The sequence below is a fragment of the Tursiops truncatus genome, chromosome 7 (genome assembly GCF_011762595.2).
Source record: "Tursiops truncatus isolate mTurTru1 chromosome 7, mTurTru1.mat.Y, whole genome shotgun sequence".
NCBI lineage: Eukaryota > Metazoa > Chordata > Mammalia > Artiodactyla > Delphinidae > Tursiops > Tursiops truncatus.
Window position 1 is genome coordinate 97023495 of NC_047040.1, and position 20984 is coordinate 97044478.

The following is a 20984-nucleotide window of genomic DNA, read 5'->3' on the forward strand; positions in this document are numbered from 1 at the left end:
GCATATATTGAAGAATCCTTGCATCCCTGAGATAAATCCCACTTGATCATGGTGTATGATCCTTTTAATGTGTTGTTGGATTCTGTTTGCTAGTATTTTGTTTAAGATTTTGGCATCTATATTCATCGGTTATATTGGTCTGTAATTTTCTTTTTTTCTAGCATCTTTGGTTTTGGTATCAGGGTGATGGTGTTCTCACAGAATGAGCTTAGGAGTGTTCCTTCCCCTGCAATTTTTTGGAAGAGTTTGAGAAGGATGGGTGTTAGCTCTTCTCTAAATGTTTGATAGAATTCACCTGTGAAGCCATCTGGTCCTGGACTTCTGTTTGTTGGAAGATTTTGAATCACACTTTCAATTTCATTACTTGTGATTGGTCTTGATTGGTCTGTTCATATTTTCTGTTTCTTGCTGTTTTGGTCTGGGAAGGTTATACCTTTCTAAGAATTTGTCCATTTCTTCCAGGTTGTCCATTTTATTGGCATAGAGTTGCTTGTAGTAGTCTCTTAGGATGCTTTGTATTTCTGCAGTGTCTGCTATAACTTCTCCTTTTTCATTTCCAATTTTATTGATTTGAGTCCTCTCCCTCTTTTTCTTGATGAGTCTGGCTAAATATTTATCAATTTTGTTTATCTTCTCAAAGAACCCACTTTTACTTTTATTGATCTTTGCTATTGTTTCCTTCATTTCTTTTTCATTTATTTCTGATCTGATCTTTATGATTTTTTCCTTCTGCTAACTTTGGGGGTTTTTGTTCTTCTTTCTCTATTGCTTTAGGTGTAAGGTTAGGTTCTTTATTTGAGATGTTTCTTGTTTCTTGAGATAGGATTGTATTGCTATAAACTTCCCTCTTAGAACTGCTTTTGCTGCATCCCGTAGGTTTTGGGTCATCATGTTTTCATTGTCATTTGTTTCTAGGTGTGTTTTGATTTCTCCTTTGATTTCTTCAGTGGTCTGTTGGTTATTTAGTAGTGTATTGTTTAGCCTCCATGTGTTTGTATTTTTCACAGTTTTTCCTGTAATTGCTATCTAGTCTCAGAGCGTTGTGGTCGGAAAAGATACTTGATTTGATTTCAATTTTCTTAAATTTACCAAGGCTTGATTTGTGACCCACGATATGATCTATCCTGGAGAATGTTCCATGAGCACTTGAGAAAAAAGTGTATTCTGTTGTTTTTGGATGGAATGTCCTTTAAATATCAATTAAGTCCATCTTGTTTAAGGTGTCATTTAAAGCTTGTATTTCCTTATTTATTTTCATTTTGGATTATCTGTCTCTTGGTGAAAGTGCGGTGTTAAAGTCCCCTACTATTACTGTGTTTCTGTCGATTTCCCCTTTTATGGCTGTTATCATTTGCCTTATGTATTGAGGTGTCCTATGTTGGGTGCATAAGTATTTACAATTGTTATATCTTCCTCTTGGATTGATTCCTTGATCATTATTTAGTATCCTTGTTTGTCTCTTGTAAGTCTTTATTTTACAGTCTATTTTGTCTGATATGAGATACTGATACTCCAGCTTTCTTTTGCTTTCCCTTTGCATGGAATATGTTTTTCTATCCCCTCACTTTCAGTCTGTATGTGTCCCTAGGTCTGAAATGGGTCTCCCCTAGGTCAGAAATGGGTCTCTTGTAGACAGCATATGTATGGGTCTTGTTTTTGGATCCATTCAGCCAGTGTACGTCTTTTGGTTGGAGCATTTAATCCATTTACATTTAAGGGAATTACTGATATGTATGTTCCTGTTACCATTTTCTTAATTGTTTTGGGTTTGTTATTGTAGGTCTTTTCCTTCTCTTATGTTTCCTGCCAAGAGAAGTTCCTTTAGTATTTGTTGTAAAGCTGGTTTGGTGGTGCTGTATTCTCTTAGCTTTTGCTTGTCTGTAAAGGTTTATTTGTCTGTCAAATCTGAATGAGATCCTTGCTGGGTAGAGTAATCTTCATTGTAGGTTTTTCCCTTTCATCACTTTAAATATGTTCTCTCACTCCCTTCTGGCTTGCAGAGTTTCTGCTGAAAGATCAGCTGTTGACCTTATGGGGATTCCCTTTTATGTTATTTGTTGCTTTTCCCTTGCTGCTCTTAATGTTTTGTCTTTGTGTTCAATTTTTGATAGTTTGATGAATATCTGTCTAGGTGTGTTTCTCTTCGGATTTATCCTGTGTGGGACTCTCTGCATTTCCTGGACTTGATTAACTGTTTCCTGTCCCATATTAGGGAAGTTTTCAACTATAATCTCTTCAAAAATTTTCTGTCCCTTTCTTTTTCTCTTCTTCTTCTGGGACCCCTATAATTCAAATGTTGGTGTGTTTAATGTTGTCCCAGAGGTCTCTGAGACTGTCCTCAGTTCTTTTCATTCATTTTTCTTTGTTCTGCTCTGCAGTAGTTATTTCCACTGTTTTATCTTCCAGGTCACTTATCCGTTCTTCTGCCTCAGTTATTCTGCTATTGATCCCTTCTAGAGAATTTTAAATTTTATTTATTGTGTTGTTCATCATTGTTTGTTTGCTCTTTAGTTCTTCTAGGTCCTTGTTAAGTGTTTCTTGCATTTTCTCTATTCTATTTCCAAGATTTTGGATCATGTTTACTATCATTATTCTGAATTCTTTTTCAGGTAGACTGCCTATTTCCTCTTCATTTGTTACGTCTGGTGGGTTTTTATCTTGCTCCTTCATCTGCTGTGTGTTTCTCTGTCTTCTCATTTTGCTTAACTTACTGTGTTTGGGGTCTCCTTTTCGTAGGCTGCAGGTTTGTAGTTCTCGTTGTTTTTTGTTGTCTGTCCCCCAGTGGCTAAGGTTGGTTCAGTGGGTTGTGTAGGCTTCCTTGTGTAGGGGATGCCTGTGTTCTGGTGGATTAGCCTGAACCTTGTCTTTCTTGTGGGCAGAACCGTATCCAGTGGTGTGTTTTGGGGTGTCTGTGAACTTATTATTCTTTTAGGCAGCGTCTCTGCTAATGGGTGGGGTTGTGTTCCTGTCTTTCTAGTTGTTTGGCATAGAGTGTCCAGCACTGGAACTTGCTGGTCATTGAGTGGAGCTGGGTCTTAGCATTGAGACAGAGATCTCCGGGAGAGTTCTCGCCCACTGATACTACGTGGGGCCAGCAGTTCTCTGGGGGTCGAATGTCCTGAACTCAGCTCTCCCACCTCAGAGGCTCAGGCCTGACACCTGGCCGGAGCACCAAGACCTTGTCAGCCACACGGCAGAGTCAGCTCTGGCGGAGCTCTGCAGTTCCTGAAAATGTTTTTAAAACCACCAAACTATAACTGAAAAGCCCGGTCTCTTGATATCACACTTTGCTTATCCTTAAAATATCTGTCTGAGACGTCATCTAGATATAAAATACCTCCTTAGTAGCATCAGCGGATAAGTACATAATGTACACATTGATCCAGTATTATCTTTGTAACATGATGTGTAATTCAAACAAAAATCTTTTAATAAAATTGGTGGCTGCCAGCTTCCCAACCTACATGTCTGTTACTGCCCCTGAGCTGAGCTGTCAGCTGAGGTGTTTACTCTGTTTTTATCCAGCCCTCAATAAGGAATTACATTTCAGCCACCTCATCCCTTATCACCACAGGGTGCCAGCTGCTTAAAACTCTGCCAACACCCATCCACTCACCCACAGGAAGCAACTCAGGAAATTTTCAAAGGTAGAATGAGAAGAATCAGGGCTGTGTGTAAGCGTGTTAGTTTTCCTCTCTCCCCAAAGTTTTCACCGCAAATCCCACTGCTTGCCAATTCTCTCAAGAGAAGTGGAAGATCACCCGCCCCCTTTTAGCCCCTGGACTTGCAAATAAAGGATGTCATTTCTAGAAGGGGATTCAGTTTAGCATAATTGCATTAAAGCAAAAGCAAGTGGGCGGGCAGGATGCTAAAAAGTTTACTGTAATGGCTCAGAGTGCTTCTCATTCAGTTAGGTCTGTGTGACCTGAAGAAAACCACTAAATCTCTCTGAGCCTCAGGTTACTCATCTGGAGAATGGACGGAAAAGTCTCTCTGTAGCACTGCTGTAAGAATTCCATGAGATCAAGTTTACTTAGTGCTGAGCGCGGAGCCTGGCACATAGTAACCATCCATACTCGTTAACTCCCATTGTCATCGTCATCATCATTTTCCAGAGCTCCTTTGCTCGTCTCTGACACAGATACGCCAATGACTCTAGCTCTGGCTTCCATCTCAAATTAAACCCAACACCTGGCTGGGTCTCTTCCAGATGTTACTCTCACACCTCAAATATACAAAACTGAACCGCTTGTTTCTTCAAAGCTGATTATTTTGAGAACTGCCAGAAATTTGAGGGTAATTCCTCTCTTGTGGCCAGATCTTATTTAGATTTTCTGAACCCCAGTGAGTAAATTTCAGGACACCAAATGATAGAAATGAGTCAAGGGGTGTCACATGTCCTTATAGTTTCAGCTAAAGGGAATAGCCAAACTAAATTATCCTTAGCCACTGGAGTCCCCCATCACACTCCATCCTCAGAAGAAGGCAGAAGGCTCCCAGTGTTGGAGCAGCTACTGCCCACTCATGTAGGGGACAGATGGGAGTGCAGAGCAGGGCTGAGGCAGCCTTCCACTGACTCTCGACCATCCATCCACTCACCAATTGGAAGGGCAGTTGTCCTGAGTGGAAAGGCCAGGGATTATGCCTGCTAAGTAATTTTAACTGTAATCTTCCTGAAGCTTAGTACCATTTTCCTTGTGAATTCTTTTTCTGTCTGTTTCTTTTTGGTTTTGTTTTTTTGTTTATTTCGTTTGATGTATAACTTTATTCCACGTTATTGCTATTGATAGCATTATCAAATGTTTCCCCATTACTTAACATGTTTTACCATCTTTCTGGCTTCCGAAACTATTCCACTGGTATATTTTATATGTTTTTAAATTTTTACAGGTTATGCTGTGGTAAAACAACAACAAAACAAACCCAGTTGTTTCCAAGATTAAAGTTTTATTTCTTGCTTTTGTTACATGTTGGCAAGAGTCAGCTGTGGCTCTTCTTTGTGTGTCTTCCTGAGGAAAGATCAGCCTCTATCTTTTTTCTTTTATTTTGAATTTAATTTTATTTTTTTTTACACAGCAGGTTCTTATTAGTTCTCTATTTTATACATATTAGTGTATACATGTCAATCCCAATCTCCCAATTCATCCCACCACCCCCCACCGCCTCTACTTTCCCGCCTTGGTGTCCATATGTTTGTTCTCTACATCTGTGTCTCTATTTCTGCTTTGCAAAGTGGTTCATCTGTACCGTTTTTCTAGGTTCCACATATATGTGTTAATATACGATATTTGTTTTTCTCTTTCAGACTTACTTCACTCTGTATGACAGACTCTAGGTCCATCCACGTCTCTACCAGTGATGCAGTTTAGTTCCTTTTTATGGCTGAGTGATATTCCATTGTATATATGTACCACATCTTTTTTATCCTTTTGTCTGTCAATGGGCATTTAGGTTGCTTTCATGTCCTGGCTATTGTAAATAGTGCTGCAATGAACACTGGGGTGCATGTGTCTTTTTGCATTATGGTTTTCTCTGGGCATATGCCCAGTAGTGGGATTGCTGTGTCATTCCTTGTGAATTCTTAAGCAGAGGGCCATTATTCTTCCCTAAAGAGAAAGGGAGCATCAGAACGAGCCATCAGCATCACTGAAAAGGATGTCCTGGAAACATGCAAACAATGCAAAGAAAGGGGAGAGGGGTCAGTGTGGACTGCTGGCATACGTTGCCTAAGAGCAAGAGTTATACACCTGCTGTCATTTTGTCTTCTCTGTAGGAAGGGGAAAGAAATTGTTCCATGGCAGAGCAATAGATATTTTTCTGAAAATCTCACGTAACACTGTTTATCTCACTTTGCTCTGCTTTTCCGTCAAAGACCTTACCACTGTCTCAGAGACCTAGAATATCAACCTTTGTTTTGTCTTTGGTTCTCGGCTGTCCTTCTCACCCAGATGCTAGTGAGGAGCTGAAGAATCTGTTCTGAATTCTTTCTTCAGCGTGCGTCTTCCCCCTCCTCCCCGATGCCGCCGTTGTATCTCAGGGGCAGCTGGTCCTTGACAGGATGCTGTAGTCACATGTTTTCTGATCTCCCCAGCTGCCACTGTAGTCCCTCTTCGTCGCTGGTGCCGGGGGTTAGTTACTCAAAATACACATTTGGTCGTGTCCCTTCACCACAGCGTCTGGCTCCTTCCACCTCTTTGTCCTTTTCCCTGCCCTGTGTCCCCACTCTGCACCCTCTGACCCTGTAAGAGCAGAACTGGCTGCCCGAGTACACCTAGACCCTTCCAGAACTCCCTTGCCCTCAAGCCCCGCCTTGTGCTCTATTACTTATTTGCGTGTGTGTTTGTGTGTGGGGGTGAAATGTGTTTACAGACAAGTGCATAAAATGTATATTTACAGTGAAAAATTATAATGCAAACAATGGAAGAACTGCTACTAGGTCAGCCAATGAAATACTGCCAGGAGCCCAGAGGGCCCCCCCACAGCTTCCTCTCTCGTCACAGGTTCCTTTCTCCCCACTGGAGGCAATTTATTCATCTCACTTCCGGAATAATCCTTTTCTTGCTTTCTGAAAAAACTAGTTTTACTTCCTATTTTTGTATTCCCAAACAATGTAATTTTTCCAGTTTTAACATTTGTACTTGGAATCATTTGGGGAGCTAATGTGTATGTATGTGTATGCCCATGTACGTGTATTTGTGTAAATATGTTTGAATGTACATCCTGCTTCTTTCGCTCAGTGCTGTCGTTGCAAGATTCACATGTGGTATCCATTTTTCGTGCTCTCTTCCGCTGTCTTCCATTTCTGTACATTATTTCATTATATACATTTACCACAAGTTGCCAGTTGTACTGTTAGTGTTCATTTGGATTATTTCCGTCTGGGAGCCCGTGAGAGCAAAGATGCTGTGAACACACGTGTGTGGCCATCCTGTTACAGTTGTTCACAGACATCTGTAGCGGATGTACCTAGAGACGGCTTTGCTGGGCTGCGAGGTATATGCATCTTTTCCTTCGGTAGGTTAAGCCAAAGTATTCTACGTGAATACATTTATTTATACCTCCTCCCGGTGTGATATGAGAGTTCCTATTTCTCCACGTATTCACCAGCACTTGCCTTTTACCTTTTCTCTGTTCGTGCCAATTTGGTGCATGTGTAACGGTATATCTTTGTACTTTTAACTTACTTTTTTTTTTTTTTTTTGCGATGCGCGGGCCTTTCCCCGCCGCAGCCTCTCCCACCGCGGAGCACAGGCTCCGGACGCGCAGGCCCAGCTGCCATGGCTCACGGGCCCATCCGCTCCGCAGCACGCGTGATCCTCCCGGACCGGGGCACGAACCCGCATCCCCTGCCTCGGCAGGCGGACTCTCAACCACTGCGCCACCGGGGAAGCCCTTAACTTACATTTTTAAGTAACTTCGTTTTGGGGGTAAAACGATTCCTGGAGTGCAAATGTCTGTGCTTGTTTACTTCCCCTGTTTTGTCTTCTAGTTCCTGTATAGTTCAGAGGTCAAAGATTCCTATTCCTGAAGGAATTCCCAGTCAGTTAAACAACCCAGATTGCTTGTTTTTCGGCCGAGTGGGGCAAACACTCACACTATATTTCTTGGGCTTTCTTTGTTTATATGCTCTCTTCCAAAATACTTAAGGAATAAGGACTGTGTATATAACGATATTATCCCTGTAGCATAAAGGATGTACATGGACAATTTCTTTAAGTTTATTTTTCAGTCTGTGAAATGGAGCTAACACTATCTACCCCATACAGTCTAGGGGTCTTCAATTAAATGAGGTGATAAGGTCAATATCTTAACTGATATTATGTTATGCAAATCAAGTTTTGAATAATTCAACTTCTAAAATGACTGATGGTTAATGTCACAAATATCCTCTGTGCAACAAAGTGATCAGATCTGTTCACATTTCCCAGTTCTGTGAAATTTCTCTGTGATGCTTATAAAACCACAGAATTCACTCTAGTCCTCTATTGCTTGAAAGTCAAAGAGATTTGGTATTTCTGAACACACATCTGGGGAGCAAAATATGTTCAAAGGTTGTTTTTGCTAAGACTTTTAGGGTACCTGCATATTAGGCTCTGTCATGATTAGAAATTACTTGTTGCATCTTGAGTGCAAATGTATAATTTTTGAAATTGCTGAGTTTTTCAATTTTAGTAGGAATAATTTGGAATAATTTGACAATATTATTAAATGTTTGGAATAATAAAATATTTGTACCAGTCTTTAAAAACACACACTTGTCAGACATAACAGAGCATCACTTCCCTGAATCAACACAAGTCTGAGTCCCAAGTACAATCTGTTCCAGGCTGAAAAGATCAATTTTCCTCTTCTAGCTAGTGGAAAGGAGCGATAGAGTTTCAGGGGAGGGGAGGTCAAGTTAATCCTGCTTATTAGCAAGTTCAGAGACAAAGGAAGTAACCTCATTAATGGGGGAGGAGGTACAGGTACTAACGGCTTTATGATGCTTTGATATTGGGTTTCTAAAATCAAATTGTCAAAACAAACCTTAGACAGAAAGACCTAAATAGACAGTTCTCCAAAGAAGACATACAGATGGCCAATAGTCACACGAAAAGATGCTCAACATCACTAATTATTAGAGAAATGCAAATCAAAATTACAATGAAGTATCACCTCACACCGGTCAGAATGGCCATCATCAAAACATCTACAAGTAACAATTGCTGGAGAGGGTGTGGAGAGAAGGGAACCCTCCTACACTGTTGGTGGGAATGTAAATTGATACAGCCACTATGGAGAACAGTATGGAGGTTCCTTAAAAAACTAAAAATAGAACTACTATATGACCCAGCAATCCCACTACTGGGCATATACCCTGAGAAAACCATAATTCAAAAAGAGGCATGTACCACAATGTTCATTGCAGCTCTATTTACAACAGCCAGGACATGGAAGCAACCTAAGTGTCCATCGACAGATGAATGGATAAAGAGGATGTGGTACATATATACAATGGAATATTACTCAGCCATAAAAAGAAACAAAATTGAGTTATTTGTAGTGAGGTGGATGGACCTAGAGTGAAGTAAGTCAGAAAGAGAAAAACAAATACCGTGTGCTAACACATATGTATGGAATTAAACAACAGCAGAAAAAGGTGGTTCTGAAGAGCGTAGGTGCACGACAGCAATAAAGACGCAGATGTAGAGAATGGACTTGACACGGGGAGGGGGAAGGGTAAGCTGGGATGAAGTGAGAGAGTGGCATGGACATATATACACTACCAAATGTAAAATAAATAGCTAGTGGGAAGCAGCCGCATAGCACAGGGAGATCAGCTCGGTGCTCTGTGACCACTATAGGGGTGGGATAGGGAGGGTGGGAGGGAGACGCAAGAGGGAGGAGATATGGGGATGTATGTATATGTGTAGCTGATTTGTTATACAGCAGAAACTAACACACCATTGTTAAGCAATTATACTCCAATAAAGATGTTAAAAAATAAATAATTAAAAATCAAAAAAAAAAAAAAAAAGAAAATGAACCTACAGACAGGTCCTGCATAACATGTTCTCATTGCTTGGGATCCTGAACTCCTTGAGACATGAATGCTATTTTATTTGAATTTAGCTCCCCAGTGCCTTGTGCTTGACCCGGACTTACTGGGCATCCGCAGGTTACTTTAGTGCAAGAGTAATGACATTTTGGCAGTGTGCCTGTGCATGTATGGGCACAGAGATTCCTTCTAAGCCTTCCATGAATGCATTCCAGAATGCATGTCCTATGCCTGTGGTGGATGGTCAGAGCTTATAAGTATTTCCAGAAATTTTCTAGAATGACAAAATTTGTCTCCAAGTGCACAGCAGCCCTACATGGTGCCCAGGTGTGGAGATGTAGCTCTTAAATACAGTCAGTGGGAAACACCCTTTTGCCAGCTACGCCTCCAACCTGGCCACCACAGTGACCAGACATGATAAGATGAGTGATCCAGAAACACCATAAGTTTTAATGGATGAAGATACAGGGAAGGAGATTCAATGTCCAGGTCCAGTGCTTGGTGAATTCAGGCTTTGTATCACTTTACGGGATGAAAATGTGCACACTTGGGTGGCATGCTTTATGGCACGCCCAGCCACTCCCATGATGCTTTCTCCTTAGATGGCTTTCAAAATAGAACAGACTACTGTGTAATTAAGGCTATTTGGGGCATCTCTGTTTTTCTTCGAAGGCCGGATCTGAAGTTTCTTGGTGCACAGAGTGAAGTTGTTAGGATGGTACTGTAATGGGCAACTCAGGTATAAATACGCAGGAATTTAACTGGAGTGTCACAGGACTCTGATTCAGAGGGGCGATCATAAAAAGGTGTGCTTTCCTGCCTTTGGGACCCAACCATGATTTTTGAGAAATACCTTTTTACTGACTTTATTCTGACCTGTTTGCCTTTGCTGAGTTGAGGGTTTTCAGCAAGCTGGGAAGATGTAATTCCGAAAAAGACCAGCTGTTACAGAAGGGAAACCACAGGGATGCAGCCCTTTTAACTATTGTGAATTGGAGTTTTTCTTCTCTTTCTCTCTTTCTTCCCTTCAGAAGACATCCTTCTCTTTCCACCTTCTTCTTTCTTCCATAAAACAAATGATAAAGCAAGCGTGGTAAAAGCTAACCTTTGGGGAATCTGAATGAAAGTTATAGAAGAACTCTTTGTAATGTTTTTGAAACTTTTTTGTCCATCTGAAATTACTTTTTTAATTTAAATATATGCCCCCGTATAAGGTTTTAGGTTCACATCTTCACCAGACCACAACAAATAAGTAGAATTTAGAAAAGCCAATGGGAAAGTGAAGCATATTCCGTCTGAAACAGCGGAAGCAAAGGCGTAGCCTGGGGAATGAGACCTTGAACTTCTTGAGATGAACAGGGGCTAGACCTGACCTGAGAGATGGCATATGCTATGTAGCAGCAAATATATGTTTGCATAGATGAGTGGGGACAGAATATAACAGGTGAAAATCCTACAGTGGAGTTGTGATTTTATGTAGAGGAAAGTTTTTTGTGTAGAACTGTTGTACCTTTGGTCTGTGGAAAAGGATACTGTCTTAGTCTGTTCAGGCTGCTATAACAAAATACCAAAGACTGAGTAGTTTATAAATAACAGAAATCTATTTCTCTCAGTTCTGGAAGCTGGGAAGTCCAAGATCAAGGCCCCAGCATGGTCACGTTCTGGTCAGGGTCCTCTTCTTGGTTCATAGCCATAGCCGGTGCCTTCTTGATGTGTCCTCCCTGAAGGAAGGGGGGCTGGCAACCTTCAGAGCCTCCTTTATGAGGACTCTAATCCCACTCATGAGGGCTCCACCCTCATGACCTGCTCACCTTCAAAAGGCCCCACCCTTTAATACCATCACATTGGGCATTAGGATTTCAACATATGAATTTGGGGAGGACACAGTCATTCAACTGTAGCAGATGTATTAAACACATTTATAGTGTAGAAAGATTTATACCTAATGAGCACTTAGAGGATTAATGTAGAGCAGCACTTTAGAAGCATTGGTCCCTTTAATCATTTGTAAGTTCCGGCCAGCATGTCTATTCACAAAGCAGACCCCCTAAGGAACGTAGTTTCTTTAAAACATGTATTAATATTAAACATACATTAATTCAACAACATTGTAAATCAACTATACTTCGATTTAAAAAAAATTTACATATATTAATTCAGACCCATTTTCCACAGTAAACCAAAACAATACAGATGTACTCTATGAAGCTCTTCAATTTTATAAAGATATTTAAGGACTTTAGGGATGAAACCAGAAACGTATTTAGATCCCTGCAATTTGGAGCCCTAAGGAAACCACACAGAGCAGGAAATCCTCTAAATCAGAGACTAAGTCTGGCGCAAGCTTTTGATTGTTGTGCGAGACCAAGCTGAGCCCTGAGACCCGCTGTTATATTTAATTGAACACTCTAATGACATCCTCTGAGTACACTGCTTTAATAACACACTTATTTAAAGTGACACAACCCATGTTTTCATTCTGTAAGTCTCAGTAGTGACACTGACATTTTCTCTTTCCCTCTCTGCCTCATCCTCTCCCATCCCTGCCATGCAAATAGTCACTGTCTCTTTAAATCACATTTAATAAAGTTTCCTTTTTTCTTTTCCTGTTTTCTTCCCCTGTTGTCTCATGTTGGTAGCAGGTTAATCCTGAATTTATAATAAATGCAAATGGATTAAAGAAAATCATGAGTTCAAGATTATTTTAACTTCACCAGCATAATTGTTAATATCTCCGTCGTCCCCTGGGCTATGTAGGATTACATCAATTAAATTGGTCTCTGTAACTGAACGCATTAACCGTAAATGTGACTGCCATGTCTTTCCCAGCACCCTTAAAGTATTTAATTTGCTTGCCTGTAATAGATTGTCAGAGCAGTAAACGTAAGGCAAGTAATGTAAATGGTGTAATGATGATAATTATCTGAATGGATCGATTGGAGTGTTATTGCAACATGATATTGTGGGTAGAAGCGAGATACAGACATCCCATATACATTCCCATTTTCAACTTTATTTCCTTACGTATTATTTCCCAAGATTTTTCAAGTGAAAGCAATGTAAGCTGGCATGGCTGTTCTCTCCTTTATCTCTCCCCATCATCCTCTGTGCTGTTGCCTTATTAAAACCAGCAGAGCCCAGGGAAGCTAAATTTCTCCAAAGAAAGCAGTGACTTTATAAAACTGAAATTCTAGCAGTTTCTCCATTATTCATGGTATCCAGATATTTGAACCGGAAGTCGCTTTGTAGATTGGCTTGTATGTTCCCTTCACTTATTAACTACTAAAGAACTGTAATCCCAGAAAGGTTCCATGACTTGTTGAAGGTTACACAGACTGCTATTGCCAGGTAAACTGCCGGGGGTAGAACCGGCCCTCCCACCTGGGCTGGGCGGGGAGCTGAAGGGTTACACCGGCTGCAGGTCTGAAGGGGGTTCAGTGTGACAGGCCGGAACAAGCCCTGGAGGAACCAATAGCAAGTCAGGAAAAGCTTTCCATTTAGTTTGAGTGGGGAATGAAACGATGGAACTGTCTGAGGATAACCAATACTTAAAAATCTGAACAGATGACCAGCATGAGGGTGGAAGGATTGGGCTATGTGGCAGATGTCTGTCCGTGATGAAAATGGAAAGAATAGTGTAAGATCCCACCTGAGGGACAGGAGTGTTGGGAGAGGGTGGGTAAAGCAGGGATTTGAGCCCAGAGGAAAAATGTCGAAGCCAAGTATTAGAATGGAAAGTTGAAGAAGAAACAGGGATTTACATCCTTGGATTTGAAAGATGACCAGGTCGGGATGATCTGACAGTGGCGTCCAAACAGACTGTTTACTTCAGCTTTTGTTCCCCATCCTGGTTCAGTGACACCACATCAGTTTCACTGGTAAGTAACAAACGGGCCTAAATCTGAAACTTTTCATACATCTGCCAAAAAAAAAAACAAAAAAAAATTAAAATCATCAAAGCACAAATAAAACCACACGGAACCCACACCTTCTGTGTTACCAGAAAACAGAACACTAGAACTTCAGTTGCTGTCCGCAGAAGAATAAACTCCAAATCCTGTACCCACAGCACTATCCACAGCGAGGCTGTGTGTGCCAGGGCAGGGTGGTAGCAGAGGGTACAAGGAAAGCACTCCCAGAATGAGAAGGTCCAACACCACGAGCTCAAATCTCAGTACTGGCTGTAGGGCAGGGCTTGAAAGTGTACGGGACCTAAGGTGACCATCTCAGCGAGGCCATGATTCTGCGGAAAACGAGGCTGAGTGGAAAGGTACCATCTGAAGATGTGACTGTGAAGGGAAAAAGAAGAGGGAAAGTTTCAAGATGCTGTGGAAATAAAAGAGAAGTATAAGACCAGCCTCCCCGGTCATCATCCAGCAAAGAGGCTAAAACAGGGGTGTATAGGGCAAGGGTGGAAGAATAGTACGTGAAAGTGATAAACTGATAAAGCAGAAAGAATGCAAGTAGAGAACTGGTAGGAAAGAAGGCGGAGGAACAGTTGATTTTTGCATATATAACAGGAGGGGGGCAGAGCACAGGATTGTAATGATGGTAAGAACAAAGGGAGTGATGGGCCCTAGGAGAGAATCTGTGAGAGGTGGAAGGGGTGATGTTGGAGGGTTAGGAGAGGAAGTGACACCTCGCTCCTTTTAGTATAGTTTTGACTTTTGGAATCATGTTCATGTTTTCCATATTCAAAATATAAAATGAAACCAATGAGAAGAGGAGAAACTAAATTTGAATACTATCAGAAACAAATGACCTGAATTTCAAAATAAATTTTCTTTTTTTGAAACAATTTAAACATTTTTAATTGAAGTATAGTTAATGTACAGCCTTATATGTTACAGGTATACAATATAGTGATTCATAGTTTTTAAAGGTTATACTCCATGTATAGTTACTATAAAATGTTGGCTGTATTCCCTGTGTGGTACAGTGTGTCCTTGTAGCTTATTTTATACGTAGTAATTTGTACCTCTTACTCCCCTTCCCCTATATTGTCCCTCCCCCTTCCCTCTCCCCAGTGGTAACCACTAGAGTTCTCTGTATCTGTGAATCTGCTTCTTAAAACATATTTAAATCTAAATAAAATTAAATTGAGAAAGAAGCAGATGTTAACTTCCTCAAAATTTCTCTGAATCTCATAAAGAATATTCATAAATGCAACCCTTCCAGCTTCAGCTGCAAATAAATAGTGTAGCCACACTAAGGTGTGAGGGGTGAGAAAGAGCCAGTCTGGTGTCTTTTGAACACAGTATTTTTACTATATACCTGCATTCTAAAGAAAAAGCAAATGTGAATTCTTCTTAGTACTATTTTTTTTGTGGTGTGACCATTTCGTACACACTTTAGGATTGAAGAAATGAGAAAATATAATGATGTCAGCAGCCCATGCTCTCACTCTAGAAGAAGGAAGATACAAATATGAAAAGGGAGGGCAAGGAGGAAGTCTGTGGGGGGTTGTGTGTGTGTGTCCGCACGTGCGCACGCATGTGCGAGGACAGAGGGAGGGGAAGAGAGGAAGAGAAGGGAGAAATGCTTCCTTCCACTGAAAGAGACTAGGAGCGGTGATCCCTCAGTAGTAATTTGCACACATTAATATCCAGGTCTTAGTTTCCAAATATCATTGCCCAACTAAAAAGAAGCAGGATTCCTTGGAAAAATGGCTGCTTTCAGGGATGGGGCACCAGACAAGCAAAATGGGCATGGAACATTTCCCTGGGCCAAAAAAGAAAGAACATGTTTTAAAAATGAAGGAAATATGTCAAAGGGCACAGCTTAGAGATTCACCTTCCCAAAGCTGAGAAAACTGAGCATCAGAATAAATACTGAGAGTGCAGACATAGCCCTATGAATAATAAAAGAATCCATGTATTCATACTGATAAATAAATAGGAGAAACACTTCCTTATGACATCATGCGAACTCGTAAATGTAGGCAGAAGAATGGTAGAAATCATCATTTTCAACCGAAGTCATTGTTGATCCAGGCAAGATTCATGGATGGCTGCTAAAATAAGTAGATAAAAGTTTGATGCAGAATAGGAGATTTTCATAGTCTCAAAGTACGTGCCCCCAATTTACTTATTAATTCTAAAAGGAAAGATAGTAAATTTACAGTGGAGAGATTTGGAAGACTCCACCTTAACCAAGTGATCAAAGTTAACATGTCCAATTATGGGACAAATGGACATGACACAATTCTGATATGATGCACTGAGAAGGACCCAGTATCATTTCTGTGCCATTACTACCAGGTGTGCAGGTGGAAACTTGAAGGAAACCCAAATTAAGGGACATTCCGCAAAATAATTGCCCTCTACTCTTCCAAAAAAAAAAAGGGAGGGAGGGAGGGACAAGCAGCATAGACGACAACTCTTCCAGATTACACGATCTTGGGTGAAGGACAAATAGATGATTTGTCCTTCATCCAAGATCAGGTCCCGATCCTGGAGAGCATTCGAGGTTGGAAAAAACTTTTGCCATAACGACATTATTGGGACAATGGATGAATTTGGAATAAGGACTATAGGTCAGATTGTGGTGCTGTATTAATAAACACTGTATTTCCTGACTTTGAAAACTATACTATGGTTGTCTTTGTTATTGGGAAATACACACAGAAGTAGTTAGGGATAAAGAGCTCACTCTCAAGTTGCAGGAAAAAAATTGAAAGAGAAAGAAAGTGATACAGGAAATGTGGCAAAATGTTAACAGTTGGTGAATCTAAGGAAAGGGTATGCGGCAGTTCATTGTACCATTTTTGCAAATCGTCTGTAAGTTTGAAATTATTTCCAAAAAAAAAGTTGAAATAAACTATAACGGGAAAATGTGAATCTGCGTACCTCCTAAAAATCGTACCATAGTTTTGGAAGAAAAAATGATCTAAAGGTCTGTATGCCCACTTCTAAATGTCAAGGAGGGCTGTCATGAGGGGTGGGTAGAGCCAGGTTTCCTTGGGAGATTGGGATGGTGATCACTGTGGCAGCCATGGGATGGGTTAACTTATACAGTCCAGGATTCAGGTTGGGGCCAGCAGTGGCCAAAGTGAACCCAGGTCACCAGACACAGAGGGCAGTTTTCATGCCACCATTCCATGCTTCTTCTAAAACCTAATGTGCTTATACTGTATACTTTTGTTCCCTTATTATTCTGCTGGTAACCTAGTAACCATATTCAACCTAGGATCCTACAGTAACTTATTTAACATTAAGGTACCTACAAGGCTCTTAGGAGCAGGAAAGCAGTACTTTTAAAAAGGCAGGGAGAGGGGCGAGGGACTCTTAAGTATGTTCAATTCTTAAATTTCTCATTATAGTCTCATGTTCAAAAGTCATTGATTAACCAAGAACACAACATGTTTAGTTTGCTTTTGGAATTACGCTTTCACGAATTTACCTGAGGTTCTCTTCTGTGACCTAAACAAATACCAGGTTGTGAAACTGTGACAGGTCTTAATGAAGTGGATTAAGGCATTTCTTCCATTTACATTTTCATAGAATGAAGTAAACATTATAATCTTTTTTACAGAACACTCTCGCATCAGGCCATGATTTGATTTTCTTCCTGTTCAAAATATCAAGTTTTGCATTTCTTTAAATGCTAATGCCTTTTTGTGAACAATAAGACAGGAGTCATCCCTGAGAGATTTATAATAGTACTTAGAGCAAACTCGTCAAAGATTCTTCTACAAGAGTGTTTCGGATCCTGAGGAGATATATTTAGTAACTGTATTGAAGATGTTGTCACGTAACACAGCATTTCATTGATTTATCTGTATAATTTTTGTATCTCTACTGCAGGCAGAGAATTCAGCGTTGGCTTTGGAAAATGAAAATCAAAGGGAACAGTATGAGAGGTGTCTTGATGAGGTAAGGGGAGCGGGGTGCTTCTGGACAAGAGGCTGGACTGTTTAGGATTCCCTATGTCAGATCTTAATATGTGTCTATTACCAGTCTCCAGAGAACATTAGCATTTTCACCTTCAAAGGAAGGCTGTAAACATGGTGAATGTGGAGAAGGAAGGTCAGTCAGTCCCCTCCCCCTCCCTCCCTATATCCTTATATGGGCATCTGCAAATTCCTCTTGGTTATTGTTTAATATGCTTGGGGCATAGGTTGGGGGATGCTTCACTGTATGATAAATTCGTCCTGTCCAGTAAGTGTGATCCCAGCCCGTGAATGAGAAAAGCCACCTCAGGGCACGCTGCATCGCCTCCAACTGGATGCCATTTCTGAAAAAGCAAATCCTTGATAGAGTGGGTGGGGACGATGTTCACAGTTGGCAGCCAGAGGGGAAAAGTCAGTGGATTGAGAACAAGGCAAGAAGAGAAAGGGAAGTAAGGAGGATAATTTGAGCAGAATGGAAGGAGACAGGGCCACACGCCTGAGGAAACTGGAGAAATGTGATTCGACGACGATGAAGAGATGACGGCAGAGATGGTGGGTGGCTCGGAGTTCCTGAGAGGGGAGGGAAGACTGAAGTGTATGCAGGGCCCTTGTTTTCCCCTCAGCCATCCCCTCACACGGCGCCAGGGATCGTACCACCCATCTTTCCTATGTCATCCAGCCCGGACTGGCCGTTGGCCTCCCTGACAAGCTCTTATCTGGAACTTGGTTGGTGATTGGAGTTACTCATTTCATGGGATGACTTCTCTAGTCATCTGCCTGATACCCTAAGACTCGCACATATTCTTCTAAGAGATTCTGTTTAAGAGCTGTTATGATATAGCTGACGGAGATTTTAAGAAAATAAGAAAAATTACATTCAGTCGAGTTCTGCTACCTTACCAGCGGAAACTAGCAACGTATCTTCAGTCTTTGCCTCTTCACTAACAATTGGGAAAACGTTTTCCGACAAATGCTCTTGAACTTCCTTCCCCCTTCCCTCCCCCAATCCCCCCATTGATTGTCCCAGAAGGTGATGGGTTGAATGACAAAGAACACAGGTTCAAATCCCAGTTAGGCATCAACACCTCCGCCACGTACTCCCCTTCTCCCTTGAAACTAGAAACGGTGTTTCCTTCAGAGTTCCACCTGTGCTGGATATTTTCCTACACCAGTGCTTCTTGAAATGGGATCCCTGGGCTGGCAGCATCAGCCTCATCTGGGAACTTGTTAGAAATGCAGATTCTTAAGCCCCGTTCCCAGCTGTAGAGAGTCAGAGACTCGGAGCGGACGTGGGCCTGGCTGTGATCGATCTGTGTATCAGCAGTCTCTCCGGGTGATGCTGTTGAGCTCTACAAACTAAGAGCCATTATCCTCGTAACACAGAGCACTTTGCTTCACAGTTACTTGTTGGAGAACCCTCAAAATGTCCCCAGAAAACTGTTTAGCTATTTAAGATTTTAATTGTTTCATACCTCCAGCCATATATATTAGTTACTCAAGCAAAATGGTGTTTGCACTCCTCTGCCCTGTCAAGCCTTAAAAGGACTCTGAATAATCTTTACACCGTCCAGAGTTAAAAGAATCACTCAAGTAAGTTGACATAAAAGGAGGAGTGGTGACTCAGTGTCTAGTGAGGCCAGTTCAGCCCCCTCCCCCCGTTCCCCAGGTACTTGGTCCAATCAAAGTTTAGGGCAAGAAAGACCAAATAGATCCAAGGATATTTAAAGGAACAGATATTGCCCTTGGGTCATATGTATTGATCAGCAAAGTTCCACTTTAACCTCCTGCACAGAAATTTCCAGTGAGACTTAATCTGCGTTTAGACGTCAAATTTACGTGAATCACACCACGGAAACTTCTTAGTTGTCACAATTTTCGCACAAGTCATCCCCGCCCCATCACTCAAAAAGCTCCCAGCATTCCTTTCTGGAAATTCACAGCCTGCCTTCTGTACGTTCTCTATGCCTGCATTCCGAAGGTGTCATTAGCATGTGTCTGGTGAAACCGAAGTTTTCACCCACAAAATCATTGAGTATAAAGTTTCCACTGAAGACAGAATTTTCAGAGGGGGAATCCCACTGTACTTTTTTGTTGTTGTTCTTTTATTTGACATGAGAACGGTTTTATTTAAATCATTGATCCCTGGTGCAGTACTCAATATTAGGACTTTGAAACGATTTAGACAAAGTCTGTTTCCTTTTAACAGATTAAAAAACCGAACCCTAGTTGGCAGAAGCTAATGCTTGCGTCACACAGCTAATGGGAGGTAGAATCCTAAACTCTGCTTCCAACTGCCACCTGTACCTGACAACGCCAGGCAAGGTGTTTATTTTTGTGTCGCACAAGTGTAAGGACCATATAATCTGGATTAACTTTATAACAATAATTTAAAAGGTAGAAAAGGGTCCCATATTACAGAAGTTTTTAAATTGACTATTTTACCATTTATATTAATACAATAAATGAAGAAAACTGACAGCAGAACAGGCGAGTGGTCAGCCAACACACAACACAACGTGTTAACAAACATGGCCAAAGGATCGGTGTGTGTCATGCATTACCTTCCGTGTAACATCTTTTTTGGAGGGGGGGAGGGAACATAAAGGTGGATTGATTCAAACTAGCCCTATTAAATACATCTATTAAGTTTATACTTTCTTCTGAAATTAATATTTGAGTGGAACATGTATGAATTATTCACATAACACCAGCTTTCTACTGAAGTTTAAGAATCCAGCAGATGATGTTCACATTTAGGCAAATCCTAGGAGCAGTTGCACTGAACAATATTCACTCAATCGTTATGAACTGCAAAATAATACTGGGTAAGTATTTCAAAGTATGAACTACAGATATGATATAAAAAAAATATATAGTAGAACAACTTTCTAACTTTAAAGTACAAATGGTTAAGTCACCAGTACCTACTTACACACAAATTAAACAAAATCAGAATAAACACTCAACTTTTAGGAGAAGCAGTTTCAGTCCTGGTTTTACCACTTAATAGGAGAAAGATCTTACGTGGGTCCTTTCATTCAAGGATGATTTGAAAACCAATTCACAAAGTGAATAGCTTGGATGCCAGCTAAGAAGACTCTTCAAGGACCTTTCATACTAACTTGAAGTTGGGGGACATACAATTTGAGAAATTAAATGATACCGCCCCTCATGTACACCCAGGTTGCCCACAGTGAGTCCGGATCACACTGCAGTTCCTAATGACCTAAGTTAAGAGTCTCCTTTCTCCACATCTCTTATCCCGCGGTACTCGACGTGGGCTACAGAACACAAAACCAGCCTGTGTTCTCTGTGGTACCACCTGGCTGATACTGATACCTAAGTGTGCACAGGATTGAGTTCAAAAGCTCTTCAACTCATCAAGGAAAAGAAAGAATAAAAATGACACCCTTAGTTTACACAGGCTGAACCTACGTTGATCACCTAGTAAATCTTGAATTGGCTCCCGTTAGTGGTAAATAGAATAGATAGTAGTGGTAAATAGAATACTTTTGTATTTGGTGTAGAAACCAACAAACTTAGGTTAAACCAAGC

General features: G+C 40.9%; 1 protein-coding gene across 8 annotated transcripts in view; it reads left to right on the forward strand.

Moving 5' to 3' along the window:
• Positions 1-20984, forward strand: part of NCKAP5 (NCK associated protein 5) — a 1063199-nt gene that overhangs the window by 849188 nt on the left and 193027 nt on the right. For all 8 annotated transcript variants that reach the window (XM_033860244.2, XM_033860243.2, XM_033860246.2 and 5 more), the window contains one exon: positions 17344-17412. In XM_033860244.2, coding sequence (XP_033716135.1) covers positions 17344-17412 — 69 coding nt within the window. The remainder of the gene's footprint in view (positions 1-17343; positions 17413-20984) is intronic.